The sequence below is a fragment of the Lygodium microphyllum genome, chromosome 10 (genome assembly GCF_053477565.2).
Source record: "Lygodium microphyllum isolate KBCC chromosome 10, Lygodium_microphyllum_v1.1.10, whole genome shotgun sequence".
In the NCBI taxonomy this organism is placed as follows: domain Eukaryota; kingdom Viridiplantae; phylum Streptophyta; class Polypodiopsida; order Schizaeales; family Lygodiaceae; genus Lygodium; species Lygodium microphyllum.
Genome location: NC_141144.1, coordinates 118,550,403 through 118,567,747, shown reverse-complemented (window position 1 = coordinate 118,567,747; position 17,345 = coordinate 118,550,403). Strand labels below are relative to the sequence as shown.

The 17,345-nt window shown below is 46.7% G+C and overlaps 1 protein-coding gene across 1 annotated transcript in view; it reads left to right on the top strand.

The window, feature by feature from the left end:
• LOC148030489 (sugar transporter ERD6-like 4) overlaps positions 1-17,345 on the top strand; it is a 112,766-nt gene that overhangs the window by 42,298 nt on the left and 53,123 nt on the right. The window contains exons 2-7 of the mRNA XM_087686828.1: positions 12,249-12,311; positions 12,411-12,500; positions 12,580-12,639; positions 12,857-12,922; positions 13,020-13,085; positions 13,208-13,283. Of these exons, the coding sequence (XP_087542954.1) occupies positions 12,249-12,311; positions 12,411-12,500; positions 12,580-12,639; positions 12,857-12,922; positions 13,020-13,085; positions 13,208-13,283 (421 nt within the window). The remainder of the gene's footprint in view (positions 1-12,248; positions 12,312-12,410; positions 12,501-12,579; positions 12,640-12,856; positions 12,923-13,019; positions 13,086-13,207; positions 13,284-17,345) is intronic.

The window sequence follows — 17,345 nt, the reverse complement described above, 5'->3', positions numbered from 1 at the left end:
TCAGTTGGATGTGAAGTCTGCCTTCTTGAATGGAGAGTTGAAGGAGGAGATCTATGCTGAGCAGTCTCCAGGCTTCGGTTCTTCTGATGGTTCGGTTCTTCTGATGGTAAGGTGTATAGGTTACGGAAGGCTCTTTATGGCATTAAGCAGGCTCCTTGTGCTTGGAATGAGAAGATTGACTCGTTCCTCTAGGAGTAGTTGGAATTGGTGTTCCAAAGCCGACCTCTAGTTGTATGTATACACCTTAGGTGGAGGTCGTGTGTTGTTTGTCCTTTATGTGGACAACTTGCTTGTGATAGGTGACCATACTCAAATGGTCAAGCAGACGAAGGCAACACTTCATGAGAAGTTTGAGATGGGGAATATGGGACTTCTTCACTTTTTTCTAGGTCATGAGATCTATTAGACTCCAAGGGGGATCTTTATTTCCCAGCAGCGGTATGTATAGGAACTCTTGGCTACATGTGAGATGGAGGGATGCAAGTCGACTCCTATAGACTCGAATTGGAAGGCTACAACTCATTTTGATTCTCCCTTGGCGGATGCTACCCGTTATAGGCAGTTGGTTAGTTCCTTGATCTGGCTTCTTAATACCCGTGTTGACTTATGTTATGCTGTAGGTGTGCTTGACGGGTTCATGAGTGAAACCAAGATGGTGCATTGGCAGGTTGCTTAGAGGATTTTGTGGTTCCTACGGGGGACTCTTGATCTTGGGATCTATTATCTTGCTGGTACTGGTGCTACGGACTTGGTCCTTATAGGTTGGAGTGATTCCGATTGGGTTGGTGATGTGGATCATCAGAGGTCCACCACAGGTTATTGTTTTACCGCGGGTGTTGGTGTTGTTTCCTGAAGCAACAAGAAGGCTGCCTATGGTTGCCCTCTCTTCAATGGAGGTGGAGTATTGGGCGGTGTCTTCTACTACATGTGAGACCATGTGGCTTCGTAGGCTCTTGGGGAGCTTGGCTGCCCATTGATAGGTCCTACTATTCTACAGTGTGACAATGAGAGTTGCATTGCTTTGGCTAGGAATCTTGTGTTTCGCGCTCACACAAAGCATATTGAGATCCAGTACCATTTCATTTGGGAGAAGATTCTAGATGAGACAATTTCCCTGGTCTATTGCAAGACAGAGGACAATCTTGCAAACTTGTTTACCAAGGCGCTTCCTCAAGCATTACTTCAACAACACTCTAGATCCCTTGGCCTTTTGCCGTGTCCAGGATCTGAGAGGGGGTGTTAGAGCTGGACATTTCCTAGACTGGCAAGAGCAACATGATTAGCTGGTTCAGTACAAGCAACAGGTGCAGGTGGAGTGCCACATGGCAACTGGTTAGTCGGACAGCAGTAACAGTGCAGTTAGGCAACTGCTGTCTATTCGGCTGCATTAAATGGAGCCAACCCGCATTATTCATGGCATTTTTTCCAATGTATTTATTGGCTGTGATTTCACAGTCTTGGTCAGTTGTTTTCACAGATTCCAAGCTGCAGACCATGGAGATTGCCCTCGGGGCTGACGGAGACTGAGATCTTTGAGGTGGAGACATGCATAGATATTCTCTCTACGCCGGTGTATATTTCTACACAACATTATTTGTCCCCCCGGTGGAGGTATGCAGCTAGTCTCTATAGTGTGGAGGGTCAGCCACCTCTTCTTGACCCACTTCAGCCTTGTCCAGAGACCACCACTTTCTTTATAGAAAGTAGGGTCCAAGAGGGCATTGACAGACTTAGCAGAGGAAAGGCACAAGATCATGATAGACTAGTAGCCGCCGAGCACTTGATCATGCTAGAGATTTGGTGGCAGGACTCCTAGCTTACATGTTTAATAGAGCCATGTGTGAAGGCCTACCAGAAAGCTGGATCAGGGACACTATTGTGCCTATCCTCAAGTTAGGGGATTGTACTCTACCCAGTAACTATCAGACTATCATGGTTGGGCATACATTGGCTAAGTTATATGCTTCCATCCTTGAGCATGAGTTAAGCAGGTGGGCAGAGAGGTGGGGTCTTAGAACACAGGGATAGACTGGCTTTAGGAGAGGCTTCTCCACATTGGATCACATCCTCACACTCAGAGCGATCATTGAGGAGGGAAGGGCCCATGGCCGACGGACCTACTACTGCTTTGTGGACTTCCGCAAAGCCTTTGACACAGTATCGAGAGATAGACTGATACATAGATTGCATGCCATGGGAGTATGGAAAGAGCTCAGCTGGGGTATTTTGGCACGGTATGAGAGAGTTGTGGACAGAGTCCGGACACCTGAGGGCCTTTCGGCACCTATTTACTCCACCATTGGGGTGAAGCAGGGATGGCCCCTCTCTCTGACATTATTTGGCCTGTACATTGATGGGATTGCTGATTACATTTCACATGAAGGAGATAGAGGAGCTCCACTAGCTGGCACTTGGATACCTCTCCTATTGTTTGCAGATGACATTGTATTGATAGTTGACTCTCTAGAGGGTCTATAGAGACACTTGGATGCATTACACTCCTATACTTTGGATAGCGGGCTTTCAATGAACCTTGGTAAAACCAAGGTGATGGTATTTGATACTACACCACAGTGGGTGAGGAGATCAACACCTAAATTCACACATGGATATGAGGAGCTGGAGTATGTGGATTCTTATACATACCTGGGAGTCTTATTCACATGGCCCACCTTTTCTATGCGAGAGTAGTAGATACTAGATTGACTCGCGGATACACAGCACTAGGTGGTTTGGAGAGGATGTGCTCACAGGTGCAATTCCAAGAACCCCACACCAAGCTATGGCTCTTCGATACATTGGTCACATCCACACTACTTTATGGAGTACAGATATGGGGACCCATTCTTGATCACCATAGCAGATCAAGGTGCACTTATGACGGATGGAGGTCGATGGAGAAACCACTAGTGTCCATGATATCTTGGATGATCAGATGTAAGGCCTCAGTGCCACATGAGATCATTAGAGCGGAGCTAGCAGCTACACCAATTGTGGTAGAGGACCTCACCTGATCGGTCACATACATACATAGCTGATGGGACTTACCCACACATAGGTATGCACGGTTGGCCCTTGAGTCCTCCAGGCAGCTTGCCAGAGAGGGTGATACTTCATGTTGGTATGCACAGATGTTGGCCTGGTGCACCATCTCTTGACCTGAGCAGGTTAGAGATTCGCAAGCTCATCAAAATGGATCTTACGCAGCTGGATATCAGGCATACATGTTTGATGCCAGGGCAAGAGCTAGGGACAAAGATGGCTTTCTACCGTGGGCATTTCCTTCATACTATAGACGATGGATTTATTGTTCGCCTGAGATACATGGACACCCACCTTTCCCATGGGATCAGATGTACTATTGGCCAGTTGCGCACCTCCTCACATCAGCTAGAGATTGAGATTGGCAGATATAGATCCATCCCGCTCCTCTATGCCAGATATGCCAATTAGAGCCAGAGATAGAGGAGCATCATATCTGCCGCTGCCCGGCGTATTATGAGGTCCGTGGTCATTTCCATTTTCTCTTTAGAGACGGATTTGGACCACTTTCCAGAATCATGGATTTTACCGATCAGCGATGCCTTGGCCTCTTTCTTCTTGAGATATGACAGCTTCGTGACATGCACCTTAGGAGTACAGCTGCTCTAGGACATCGAGACCCTCCACAGAGGCAGCTCACAGACTTCTTTGCAAAGGAGACTCAGAAGACTTCAATATAGTTACAGCCACAATCCACACGAGAGCCTCTCTCACCGCCACAATCCACACATAGACAAGGAGTATTGATTGATCGAGCGGTTCAGCTTAGCCGATCCAGACGTCCTAGGCCTCGACACAAACACCGGCGACACCTTCATAGGTGGATACAGGGGATTATTGCTCGGGCTAGAGCTAGGCCCTCCAGACCCACATGAGATTGTACCATTTGGAGCTCATTGTTACTATATAGAGATCAATGTTTCTACACCGCTACATATTTTTCCCATACAGTTGTACCATCATACACATGATTGTAACTCATGGTCTCATAGGTCATTTGGTCTTTTGTAGATGTTAATATATCATATCATTTCTCTCTCTCTCTCTCTCTCTCTCTCTCGTTTGAAGGAAATCCGAAACATTGTGAATCGATTGATGCCACATCAACTGGACGCGTGGGACAGGACAGGTCGTTTTCGTCCGATAGCTCCACGTCAGGTCGCGATCTCGTTCCGTTGACAATGCCTGCTATCCAACTCTTACCCGTCGGCCCTGCCGTCAGATCCCTTGCCATCCCGCAACCCCTTGTCACTTACGCCACCTCAGCCCTTCACCGCCTGCTATATCTGTGCCACCTAATGCCAGCTTCTCCCGCCATCCATCAGTTCCACACCCACCACCTCTGTAGCCCTTAGTTCCCTGTTGTCATCTCCTAGTCCCACAGTCCCTCCTGTTGCAGACAGTAAACCTGTCATGAAATGGCTGTTCCTCACATGCATTGAAATGGTTATCCTCTATTCTGAACTCTGAATCGAGCTCCCCCACAGGCCCAACACAACAAGACGGAGTTTGCCCCCAAAATGGAGAAGGTCCAGATAGAGCAGATAATTACCAATGCCATCAACCAAGTCAAGGAGTATGACAGCGGACCGAGCATAGTCAATAGGCAGCTAAACGATAAGATTAAAAAGCTGGAATTGAAGATAGAAGCCGAAGATGGGGAGATTCAATCACTTCGGCAGCTACTAATTGACATTCAGCTCAGCCCCAAGCTAGAGGAAGGAGAAATTCAACCTAGCATGAACGAGGAGCTCACCCGCATCAAATAGGAAGTAGTACAACTCCAAAAAAAGGAGACAACAAAGGAGGCTATTTCTTGGGCAAAGATGCTCAAGAAAACCCAACAACAAGTAGATGAGGCGGAAGCAATGGATTCAAATTGCAAAGAAAGGGAAACACCTAGCACACGCACCTACAACAACCATAATCAATGACACATTGGAGGAGGAACAAAAAAGGAAAATGAGAGCACTCCATGTTCGGGTGACAGGGCTGAAGATGCATGTAAAAGTGGACGAGGACACCAAGGTGCTATACACGTTAATGAATATTAAGAAAGACACGCATGTCTCCGCTTGGAGAGTGGGCAAGAAAAGCACAGAAAGGGAGATCTCAAAAGAGCGTGCACTCATTCTCCGCTTCCCCACCATGGAGGCTAGAAGAGATTTCCTAGCTCAACGCTGTACATTGAAGGGGACTGGTATGTTTTTGGGTGATGATCTCACACCAACCCAACTAGCCCACATGAGGGAGTGCATGCCAAAAATTAAGGCAGCCAAGGAGGAGGGAAAACTCGCCTTCTACGGAGGAGAGAGAGTAGTAGTCATGGAGGGGTGCCACAAATGATGGTGTGAGACCTATGGGACGAGTCTTGCAGTGGCAGTTTGGAACTGTAATGGAGACCTCCGATTGGATGTGGGAGCTTTTGAGGAGACATTCAGAGGGAGAGATATAGTGTTCTACTCAAAGACACATCAGGGACCACACACTACACTTCCAGGGGTGATAGGCTATAGGTGGGAGTTAGCTTGCAGGAAGGAGACACACACAGACCATAGTAATTGTGGGTCGGGAAGAGTGGTAGTGTTATTCAGGGAGAAGCTACAGCAGATGATCCAGGTAGCCTGCAGAGATGAGCAGGCCAGATACATGTGGGTGAGAGTGCGTGGTGAGGAACACGCTTTCTATGTTGCCATATGCTATTTCCCCCCTATGACATCTCAATACGCCCCATCCAAGGGGCAATCACCATATGTGGCTTTGGATGAGGATATTTGGGAGTTTTCGAAGGAGGGAGAGGTTATCTTACTAGGAGACTTTAATGCCAAGATAGCCTCCCATCAGGTGTCTTTCTTTGATGCATCTGAGGAGATGCTGCAGGAGCAGGATGTGTCAAAGCTATAGCTAGAGAGGACATCTTAGGACATGGGGGAAGTCGCCGAATATGGGAGATACCTTGTGCAGATGGGCACAACACACAGGTTGGCCATTCTCAATGGCATGGCTAGATACCCCCTATCCGACGCCTTCACATGTTATCCTCATCAACACGATGCCAGCACAATAGACTATGTTCTTTGCCCCACCGTTGCTGATATCTCACATCCAAGTCTTCTCAGTGTCCCCACGCCTTCTCGGAGTTGCAGTGGATCATGCCTACCTATCATTCACCATCAACCTCCAATTCTTTGACACGCAGACCCATCATGCAGCTCACCGACACTCGAGATACCTCTTTTCCAGAGAGATAGAGGATATCTATGAGACAGAGATCCTTAGATTGTTACATGATGCCCATCCCGACGTTCCATTACAGGAGCTAACTTAGCAATTCAGTGAAGCCCTATACATCGCTGCAGGTGTAGCCTTTCCACACTCACAACCCAAATAGAGAGCCTCCACTGGGGTGACACCTTGGAACAACTGGTATGATGATGAGTGCTGTGAGACCAAAGCACGACTGCAGAAAGAGATAGCACTGGGTCCACTACCCACAGACAGGCACAGATACTCTTTAGATGTCTCACACGGTGGAAGAAGAGAACATTCTTGGCCCAGCTGGAGCGAGACCTATATCAGTTATTCTTGAGCCAAGACTCTAGAGAGGCTTGGAGGCTTTTCAGAGAGCATTGCACGACCACACCTATTACATCCACCGCTGTATAGGAAGAGTTTGTAGCTAGTCTCTATAGTGTGGAGGGTCAACCACCTCTTCCTGACCCACTTCAGCCTTGTCCATAGACCATCACATTCTTTACAGAAAGTAGGGTCCAAGAGGCCATTGACAAACTTAGCAGAGGAAAGGCACAAGATCATGATGGACTAGTAGCCGCCGAGCATTTGATCCATGCTAGAGATTTGGTGGCAGGACTCCTAGCTTACATGTTTAACAGAGCCATGTGTGAAGGCCTACTAGAAAGCTGGAGCAGGGACACTATTGTGCCTATCCTCAAGTCAGGGGACCGTACTCTACCCAGTAACTATTGGACTATCATGGTTGGGCATACATTGGCTAAGTTATATGTTTCCATCCTTGAGCATGAGTTAAGCAGGTGGGTAGAGAGGTGGGGTCTTAGATCACAGGGACAGGCTGGCTTTAGGAGAGGCTTCTCCACATTGGATCACATCCTCACACTCAAAGCGATCATTGAAGAGGGAAGGGCCCATGGCCGACGGACCTACTGCTGCTTTGTGGACTTCCGCAAAGCCTTTGACACACGGCTGATACATAGATTACATGCCATGGGAGTAGGGAAAGAGCTCAATTGGGGTGTTTTGGCATTGTATGAGAGACTAGTGGGCAGAGTTCGAATACTTGAGGGCCTTTCGGAACCTATTTACTCCACCATTGGGGTGAAGCAGGGATGGCCCCTCTCTCCGATATTATTTGGCCTGTACCTTGATGGGATTGCTGATTATATTTCACATGAAGGAGATAGAGGAGCTCCACTAGCTGGCACTTGGATACCTCTCCTATTGTTTGCAGATGACATTGTATTGATAGTTGACTCTCCAGAGGGTCTACAGAGACACTTGGATGCATTACACTCCTATACTTTGGATAGCGGGCTTTCAGTGAACCTTGGTAAAACCAAGGTGATGATATTTAATACTACACCACAGTGGGTCAGGAGATCAACACCTAAATTCACATATGGATCTGAGGAGTTGGAGTATGTGGATTCTTCTACATACCTGGGAGTCTTATTCACAGGTCCCACCTTTTCTATGCAAGAGGCAGCAGACACTAGGTTGACTCACGGATACACAACACTAGGTGGTTTGGATAGGATGTGCTTATAGGTGCAATTCCAAGAACCCCGCACCAAGCTATGGCTCTTTGATACGTTGGTCACATCCACACTACTTTATGGAGTACAAATATGGGGGCCCAGTTTTGACCACCGTAGCAGATCAGGGCGCACTTAGGAGGGATGGAGGTCGATGGAGAAACCCCTAGTGTCCATGATATCCAAGATGATTAGATGTAAGGCCTCAATGCCACATGAGATCATCAGAGCCGAGCTAGCAGCTACACCGATTGTGGTAGAGGCCCTCACCCGATCGGTCGCATACATACATAGCCTATGGGACTTACCCAGACACAGATATGCACGGTTGGCCCTTGAGTCCTCTAGGCAGCTTGCCAGAGGGGTGATACTTCATGTTGGTATGCATAGATGTTGGCCTGGTTTGAGCTGCATGGCTTTAGCATGGACAAGTTACCCCCCTTCCAGTACTCCTTGATGCACCATCTCTTGATCTAAGTAGGTTAGAGATTCGCAAGATCATTAGGATGGATCTTACCCAGTTGGATATATGGCGGACATGGTTGATGCCAAGGTAGGAGCTAGGGACAAAGATGGCTTTCTACTGCGAGCATTTGCTTCATACTACAGATGATGGATTTATTGTTCGCCCGAGATACATGGACACCGACCTTTCCCATGGGATTAGATGTACTATAGGCCAGTTGCGCACTTCCTCACATCAGCTAGAGATTGAGACTGGCAGATATAGATTCATCTCACCAGAGGAGCGCATATGCCAGATATGCCAATTAGAGCCAGAGACAGAGAAGCATTATATCTGCCACTGTCTAGCGTATTATGATGTCTGTGGTCGTTTCCACTGTCTCTTTAGAGACGGATTTGGACCACTATCCAGAGTCTTGGATTTTACCGATCAGCGATGCCTTGGCCTCTTTCTTCTTGAGATACGACGGCTTCGTGACATGCGCATCAGGAGTATAGCTACTCCAGGACATCGAGGCCCTTCACAGAGGCAGCTCACAGACTTGTTTGCAAAGGAGACTCAGAAGACTTCAATACAGTTATAGCCACGGTCCACACGAGAGTCTCTCTCACTGCCACAGTCCACACGCAAACAAGGAGTACTGATTGATCGAGCCGTTTAGCTTAGCCGATCCAGATGTCCTAGGCCTCGACACAGACACTGACGACACTTTCGTAGGCGGATATAGGGGATTATTGCTCGGGCTAGAGCTAGGCTCTCCATAGCCACATGAGATTGTACCATTGGAGCTCATTGTTACTTGATAGAGGTCTATGTTTTACTCATAGCCATAGTTAGTTTTCTTTCTTATTTTGCTTTGTGCTACATATTTTACCTAGACAATTGTACCATCATACACATGATTGTAACTCATGCTCTCTTAGGTCATTTTGGCCTTTTGTAGACAATATATCATTTCTCATTTCCCTTCTCTCTCTGTTCACTCTATCTTGGTCATTCGCTTCCGCATTGCTTCAATTCAACAGATCGTACTTGGGAGATTTTACGATAGGAGCTTGATATGATAGATCTTGGGATTCTCCATTTCTTCCTTGGTTTGGAGATCTATTAGATGGCACAGGGCATCTTTATTTCACAGCATAGGTACATTTTGGAGTTTCTCTTGGAGTTTGGTATGGCCAATTGTCAACCTATTTCTTGCCCCATGGACCTAGAGTCCAAGCTTTTGGCAGTTGGAGCTCTCCTTACAAATGCCACCCATTATATGTGTCTCGTTGGCTCCCTCATGCTTATTCACACTTGGTCAAATGTTTCTTTTGTTGTGGAATTATTTTCTTTCATGAAGACTCCCACTTAGGAGCATTGGTGAGCGGCCTTGCATGTTCTATGTTTTTATTATGGACTCGATCCTATGGGATCATGTATGGAGAGGGGTTACACTCACTGTTTGGAGTGATTTTGATTGGGTAGGTGATGAGGATTCATGTCTGTCCACTATAGGTTATGGCTTCTCCCTTGGATTGGAAGTTATCTTATGGAGCAAGAAGAAGTAGCCTATTGTGGCCCTTTCTTCTATAGAGGCAAAGTATTGTGCATTATGTTCTACAGCTACGGAGGCGGTTTGGCTTTGCCACATGTTGGTAGGGGTTGGCTTTTCTTAGCCTTGACCTACGGAGCTGCATGTCGACAACTAGAGTGCTCTAGCTGTGGCAAAGAACCTAGTGTTTCATACTCACACGAAGCACATCGAGGTTCAGTATCACTATGTTTGAGAGTGGATCATAGATTAGGAGTTAGTGGTGGCCTAATGTCCCACAGAGGACAACATAGCTGATCTCTTCACAAAGCCTTTGCCCCAGGCTTCTATGCTTCATCACATGAGGTTGTTAGGTCTTCAAACACTCCCAGGATCTGAGGGGGGGTAATAGGCTACCTATGTTAGTTATGTAAGTCTATCATCTCTTGGTTGTGAGCTCCTGTCAGAGTCTAACGAAGACATAGGATCTCTGGCAATTCAGGTTCATTTCTTTATTTTTCAGCTTCTTGTGTATATTCCTCATATATTCCTAGGCTGGTTTCTGCTTTGTATATTCCTCATATATTCCTAGGCTGGTTTCTGCTTTCCACAGTCTGCCTACACTTGCCGGACATTGTCATCACCATCTGGGATTTTTCTGGTATCACCCCTTTTTTTGGCATTTTTCTTTAGTGACCAGCATTAAATGCTGGTTGGCTAGCTTTTTTGGCACCTACTAGTGCAGGTCGGCCAGATTTGGGCATTTATGACTATTTATGGCCAGCCCCCCACTTGCAAAACACACACTCTTCAATCTTCAGTCTTGCCTTTGTGGGTGCACACTCCGACACTCCAACTCTCCGTGCTTGGTACTGCCATCGTCATCAGCTTTTGATCTAGTGCCCTCATTGACGCTTTGGGCTGCATGGAGGGACTGATCAGTCCATCATCATTTTGTCAGCATTTTTCTTCAATTAGTGCAGTATTCTTTCTTCATCTTTTGCCTCCTCTCTCTCTCTCTGTGCTTCTCTTTGTGTTCGTGTTTCTCTTCTTTTGCACACTCTCACAGTGTGGCCACAAGATCTCTAGCGGTAGATGTGTCTTTTGTACTACTTGTGATGAGACTTCTAGTCATCTTCTTATCTCTTGACCAATTGCTAGATAAATTTGGGTTTTATGAACTTCAGTGATACTTTAGCATACAATCTTTTGTTCTTGGGTTTTGGGCAAGATCTTGTCCACATCCACTTTATAGATGCAGAAACATTGTTCTTTTCATTTTTTGTGTTGGATTGGTCTTTGGCACATGTGGTGGACATGCAACGCATTTATTTTGTGGGGATTAGGTAATGTGGGCTGTGTTTGTGGATTGTTATTATGGCAATCTACTTTCATGGTTTTGGCTAGGGTGATCCTTAGAGAGGTGTTTGAGGATTGTTATTATGGATATTTACTTTCATGGTTTTGGCTAGGGTGGTCCTTAGAGAGGTGGTTACTCCATGGATGGATATCACATCCGCACCATCCCAGTTGTGTGCTTCATGATCTCCTTCTATTCTTGTAGCCTTGTTGTTTTTTGTAGCCTTTTGGCTCCATATGGCGTTTTCTACTTGTCTTTGAGTGTGCTTGGTTGGCTAGAAATTGTAAATATTTCAATTCATTATTCAAACTTCTTCGGGGGGGGGGGGAGAGAGAGAGAGAGAGAGAGAGAGAGAGAGAGAGAGAGAGAGAATTAATGCAATTATAGTGATAATCACAAATGAAAACTGATGTACTAATGAATGAGTAAAAGTACAATTCTGGAAAGACCACAATGAATAATGCCACACTTCATGTGCTAGGGTTGCACAAAGTGTCCTTTATAGAAAAACCTAACCCTAACATAGCTTAACTGTCATAAGAAACCATACCCCTAGTGACAATAGAGTCCTAGGTGACTAGGGGTAACAATTGTCTTCAGTGACAGTTTAAACACACTAATGAGCCCGAAACATGGAATAAAGGGCATCAACGCGGCACAATGAGATGGCCTACATCCTTCATTAAAGACTTTTGGCTTAGGTGAACCTGCAAGCATCTCTATGGTGATGCTAATTTGTTATGTGTGCATAGATGATGATTTTGTCCAAGTACTCATTGACATATGCTTCAATCCTATTTTCAAAGTGCTGTGCCTTATTGTTGGGATTGCTAAACGTTTATGTTCTTGCAAAGACAAATCTTTGACTGAAGTTTGATAATGGGTGAAAGTTCGAAAGCCTAGTAATCATGTTAACAAAAACTTGTCTTTGTCTTTAAATCAACTACCAAATATATTTCTACTCAGTTCAGTTTCATGGTCAATAGGGTGTTATGTTACATGTATCCCCTCATTCCCCTCCTTGGTCTCTATTCTTCTCATCTGCTTATATGTTGCGTACATTTTTGTTTGCAGAATGGCTACACCTCGCCAATTCAAGACTCTATCACAGAGGATTTGAGTCTCACTGTTTCTCAGGTATATATTTACTTTGTCTATGGCAAGCATGGCTCTTGTATTGATAACTTCACGGTTTTGTGGGCTAAACTGATATGGATCAGTGAAACTGGGTTGCAGTTTTCTTTGTTTGGATCCATCTCCAATATTGGTGGAATGGCTGGGGCATTGGTTAGTGGCCAGCTTTCGGAATTTCTTGGCAGGAAAGGGGTCAGTGTTGTGGTTTGAGGTCTTTCCAAATTTGTAACATTTCTAGTCGTGATCAGCTTTATTCTTTGAATTCAAACAGGCATTGGTTGCAGCAGCAGTTCCTAATATTGGTGGCTGGGTGGCGATTGTGTTAGCACAGGTGTGTATGTGGTTATAGATAGGCTAGTCACTTCAAATCTATAACTAGACAGTTGAATTCTGTAGCTGAACATTTGTGCTGAGAGCTGAACACTCTAGAGCTAAGCAGTTTGCAAGCTCTGCATTCTGCAAAACTATAGTTAACAGGACATCTTGTATGCTTGGACTATAAGGATGTGCAAGCTAATAAATGGTTTATGTTTGCAAACAACTTTCAGAGTGTCATTGTGCTATACATTGGAAGACTTCTAGTTGGATTTGGGGTTGGAGTCATCTCCTTCACCGTAAGTTCCTAAGTTTTTAGAATTATGATTTTACTTTTGAGGTTCCAAAAGCACATCCTGGACACAGGTCTTCTTGTCTCTATGGTAACTGTTGCAGGTACCTATATACATTGGTGAGATTGCACCTATGCAATTGAGGGGGACCCTTGGTACTGCAAACCAGGTTAGCCTTATCATCATAAATGGTGGACCTAGATTGACTAGAAACGTCTATAGAAGGCTAGTAAAACAAAAAATGGCACAGACAAATGTTGGTCTTAACTTGTGTATGGTTATTTTCAACAGTTCTCTGTAACAATAGGCATTCTGCTTGCATATCTGATAGGAATGGCAGTGGAATGGCGTTCACTTGCAGTTGTTGGTAAGTAAGGGTTCCAGTGGTTTGGTCTACCAGTTTCTCTGTTTTCGTTTTCCTCTTGTTCTAAGACATTCTCTGTTTTCGTTTTCCTCTTGTTCTAAGACAAGGTAAATTAGAGGTCAAAAACAATTTCAAAGTAAGATGTTTGTAGTGCTTTTCACGCATGAAAAAGCTACGAGAATTATACCCTATTATCTATAAGAGTTTTTGCAAGTGGCTAGAGTGCAAACAGAGGATTTCTTGCTGTCCTTCTCCCTTGACCAATGCTTATTCATGTCATGAGATATATCAGCTAGGTTAAATATGGAGGCTCTTCACAACAAGGGCTTTCGTAGTGTACTTTCTTGATGACAGCTTATCAAATCAAGGCAGATGAGGGCCTGTGACAAAATATACTCTCAAAGTATAATTTTGAATCAAGCAAATGTACTGCATGGAGATGTTATTTTCACTATAGTTGTTCATGGGCTGTCACGGTGTTTCACGAGCAGTGTTCGAAGATAATATTCTCATAGAACCCGAAAATGAGACGACAAGGAGTTGTTCATCGGCTGTCACGGTGTTTCACGAGTGATGTTCGAAAATAATCCTCTCACACAACCCGAAAATGAGACGATAAGGAGTGCCGGTAAAATGAATGACTTTGTTTGAATGCTAAACTCCACTGAAGCTTTGACAATATACGGCCAAACACCAGCAAACCCAAGCCTAAAAAAAAGAACTACTAAGCCTCTAATAGCCACAAACACACTGAATGCACTCAAAAAAATTAAGCAAAGACCTTGAGCTCAAAACAAACCTCACACATAATCTTCTTTACCTCAAATTTTGATTGTTGTGATACATTGAGCTATTCGCATCATGCTTGTAAAATTTGTGAAGAAACATACTCTCTTCTCCAAAAAAACCTTTGGTGTGACCCTCCTGTCCTCACAGTCACCACTTCAATAAAATCAAAGAAGGGGGTGGCCATTAGCTCTTCATAATTCCCCTTCATTATAGACTATTACTCCCCTCATGAATAACTAAAATCAGCTTAAAAGCTTTAGCTTTTATCATTTTTAAAACTCATTAAAAGATGAAAGGATTTTTGCTTTTCCATTTGCTGGTTGCCATCTCATCCACAGAAACTCCTCTGCCTTCATCATTATCCACCTTTTTTTATAGCGAAAAAAATGTCTAGATAATTGCCTTTTTTGCCTCTATCAAAGCATGCTATGCAAGGTTGTTACGTTTGATGGCGTCCGATACTAGTATGTACTAATTGGATAATAAATCTTGGACCTACATCCAATGCTATGCTCGATGAAAAAAATTGTGCATATAAATTTAATACCGAAACTGAATGTTGGGACTCAAAGTAATACACTTCAAACATTTAGAGACTTTATACTAGAAGTTTACATATTAAGAGCTTGAGGATAGAGAGGATGGCCGATGGAGAGCTTGAAAGTGGAGGCAGGGTGGAGATATGGCGAAGGAGAGCTTAAGAGAGTGGGGTTAGAGAGCTTGAGGAGAGAGAGTTTGAGAATAGAGAGCTTAAAAGTTGAGCTTGAAATTTGAATTTGAAATTAGAGAGGGAAAGAGAGGGAGAGAGTATATTGCTAAAAGGGAGGCAAGGAGAGGGAGAGAGAGAGAGAGAGAGAGAGAGAGAGAGAGAGAGAGAGAGAGAGAGAGAGAGAGAGAGAGAGAGAGAGAGAGAGAATCACCTGAGCCCCTCACCCTTCCGTCGGCCGTCTGACCTGCGGGTCTTGGTCGCCGTCGTCGCCCGTCCGCCTTGCGTGTGGGGGTCTTCGCCGTGGCCTTCCGACCTGGGTGCCGTCACATGTCAGCCGTCTATCAGCCGCCTGTCAGCTCGCCACAGGTAACAGGTTGTGTGCGATAGAACAGGGCCCATTGATTTCTCCTTCGCATCAGCGAGAGCCAGCATCCGGCGTTCGAGTCTGCGCCCCTGTCTTCTGCTACCTGCGTTTGTGCCTGGCACGCACCAACTTGTCTTGCGTCCCGCCTTCTTGTGATCGTGTTGTTTGGCAGACTGGAGGTAACGGCAGCACGACTCTGTCCCTGCTGACATCAGAGGTTGCCGACAGGACATTTTCTTCTTGCACGTGCAATCTAGCCCTGCACACTGAGGCAGAGGAGCCCTGCCACTTTACACAGAGAGAGAGAGAGAGAGAGAGAGAGAGAGAGAGAGAGAGAGAGAGAGAGAGAGAGAGAGAGAGAGAACGTCGCGATGGGGATCGAGCGTGGAGAACGGAGCGATGGCGACCTGCCGTGACCCGTTTTCTGCAGCGACCTGGCTCGAGCTTGCGCCTGCTTTTTTCTGCCCCGCTTCTGCACGCAGGCTCTGCGCCCGTCCGCCATCGTCTGCAGGTCCGCCGCCTGCGTCTGCAGGCCCCGCCCTCGTCAGCAGGCCCTCCGCCCTCGTCAGCAGGCCCCGCCCTCGTCAGCAGGCCCCGCCGCCTGAGCCCCGTCGTCCTAGTCTGCAGGCCCCGTCTGCAGGCTCCGTCGCCCTCGGCTGCGTGCCCGATCTCTTGTCGCCCCTGCTTCGCAGCAAGTCTGTGGCTGACGGTTCAGTAGAGAGAGAGTTCGTCCTCTGTGTGAAGACAGTAGTATGGCTGGCCTGGATTTGGATTTTCTTGATCGGACGGTGGCAGCCCTTGGCCTTGATTCCGATGCAGAGGAGCCGGAAGATATGGTGCCATGCACGGAGGAGTTGCCGCCGAGTTCTGAACAGCCGCCTGCCGGCAAACGCTCCAAGCCTACGCCTGATGAGCCCATGAGTCCTCCGGAACGCTCCTATGCGCAAGTGGCCTCTGATCCGGTGGATTCGCAGGAAATCGACTGGGAGCATTTGCTGGACTTCGCCAATACTCTGCTTGGCGATTATGTCCAGCATAATACCGAATCTTTTTCTGTTGCGGGAACGGATGATGTGCTGGAAGCCACGGTGGACCCCAAATCAGTCTTGCGATCCTTCTCCGTGTTCTATGACCGTGCAGTTATTCTTTTCTTCACTGGCAGGATCCCAATGCTTTCGCATATTCGCCAGTGGCTGCACCATCTATTGCAAGGGGAGTCGGTTGAGGAGATTTTCCTTGGACCTCGCGGGTTTTATGAGGTCCTGCTGAAATCGGAAACGCATCGCGCTGAGCTCCTGTCCAAGTTGCCGCTATTCTTTGATCGCCGCCTGGTTCATGTTGTGCCATGGCGCCCCATGGCCGACTTCCAGCGTCTGCTTCAACGCGAATGCCCGGTGTGGGTAGAGGTGGAAAACTGTCCGGCGGTCTATTGGCCCATGTTGAAGGATGCGATGGCAGTTGTGGGAACAGTGCTGGTTCCCCCAAGCCTCAGGGCGATGAACCGCAACCGTTTATGCATGCTATGGGACACGGCCAGAAAAAGGCCTGCGTGGCTTCGCCTCAATTGTTCGGGCATGCATCCTTTGTATTTTCGCTTAAAATGGGGCAACTTTGCGGGCCACTGCTTTTCATGTGGTAAATTGGGGCATTTCATGGCCGAATGCCCTGAAAAGCAATCGTCTTCGGATGATGCGCAGGTTGTGCTGCCCAAGGACGACATGGTGCTTGATGCCACGTCCCAGGAAGCCCTTCAGTCTCCTCATGTCATGGACAAAGGCAAACAATAGGTCCGAAGTGTGGATTCCCGTCGTACTGACTGGATTGAGGCACGTCCTCAAAAAGGTAAAAAGTTGGATACAGGCCTGGCGGATCCTGGGCCTTCTGCTTCCCAGGATTCCGTGCGCACGTATACGCGCCGGAAAGAAATGGCCACTTCACAGCAGGCTCCGCGTCCTAGGGCCCCGTCGGGCCCCCGCAATCAGTCTCCAAGGAGAGCCTATACCGACGGCCCCAGAGGCCCACCTGCCAAGCTGGCGTTCGATGCCAAAGGAAATGTTATTACACCCTGGGATCGGCGTTATCCCCGCCCCTCTCCCAAGGCAGTGGATTGCCCTTCTACCTCCAACGCAGGTCGCCAGAATTCTTTTGCAGTATTGGCTGATTTTCTGGATGAGGGTGTCCTGGATGCTCTCGCGGAAAAGGC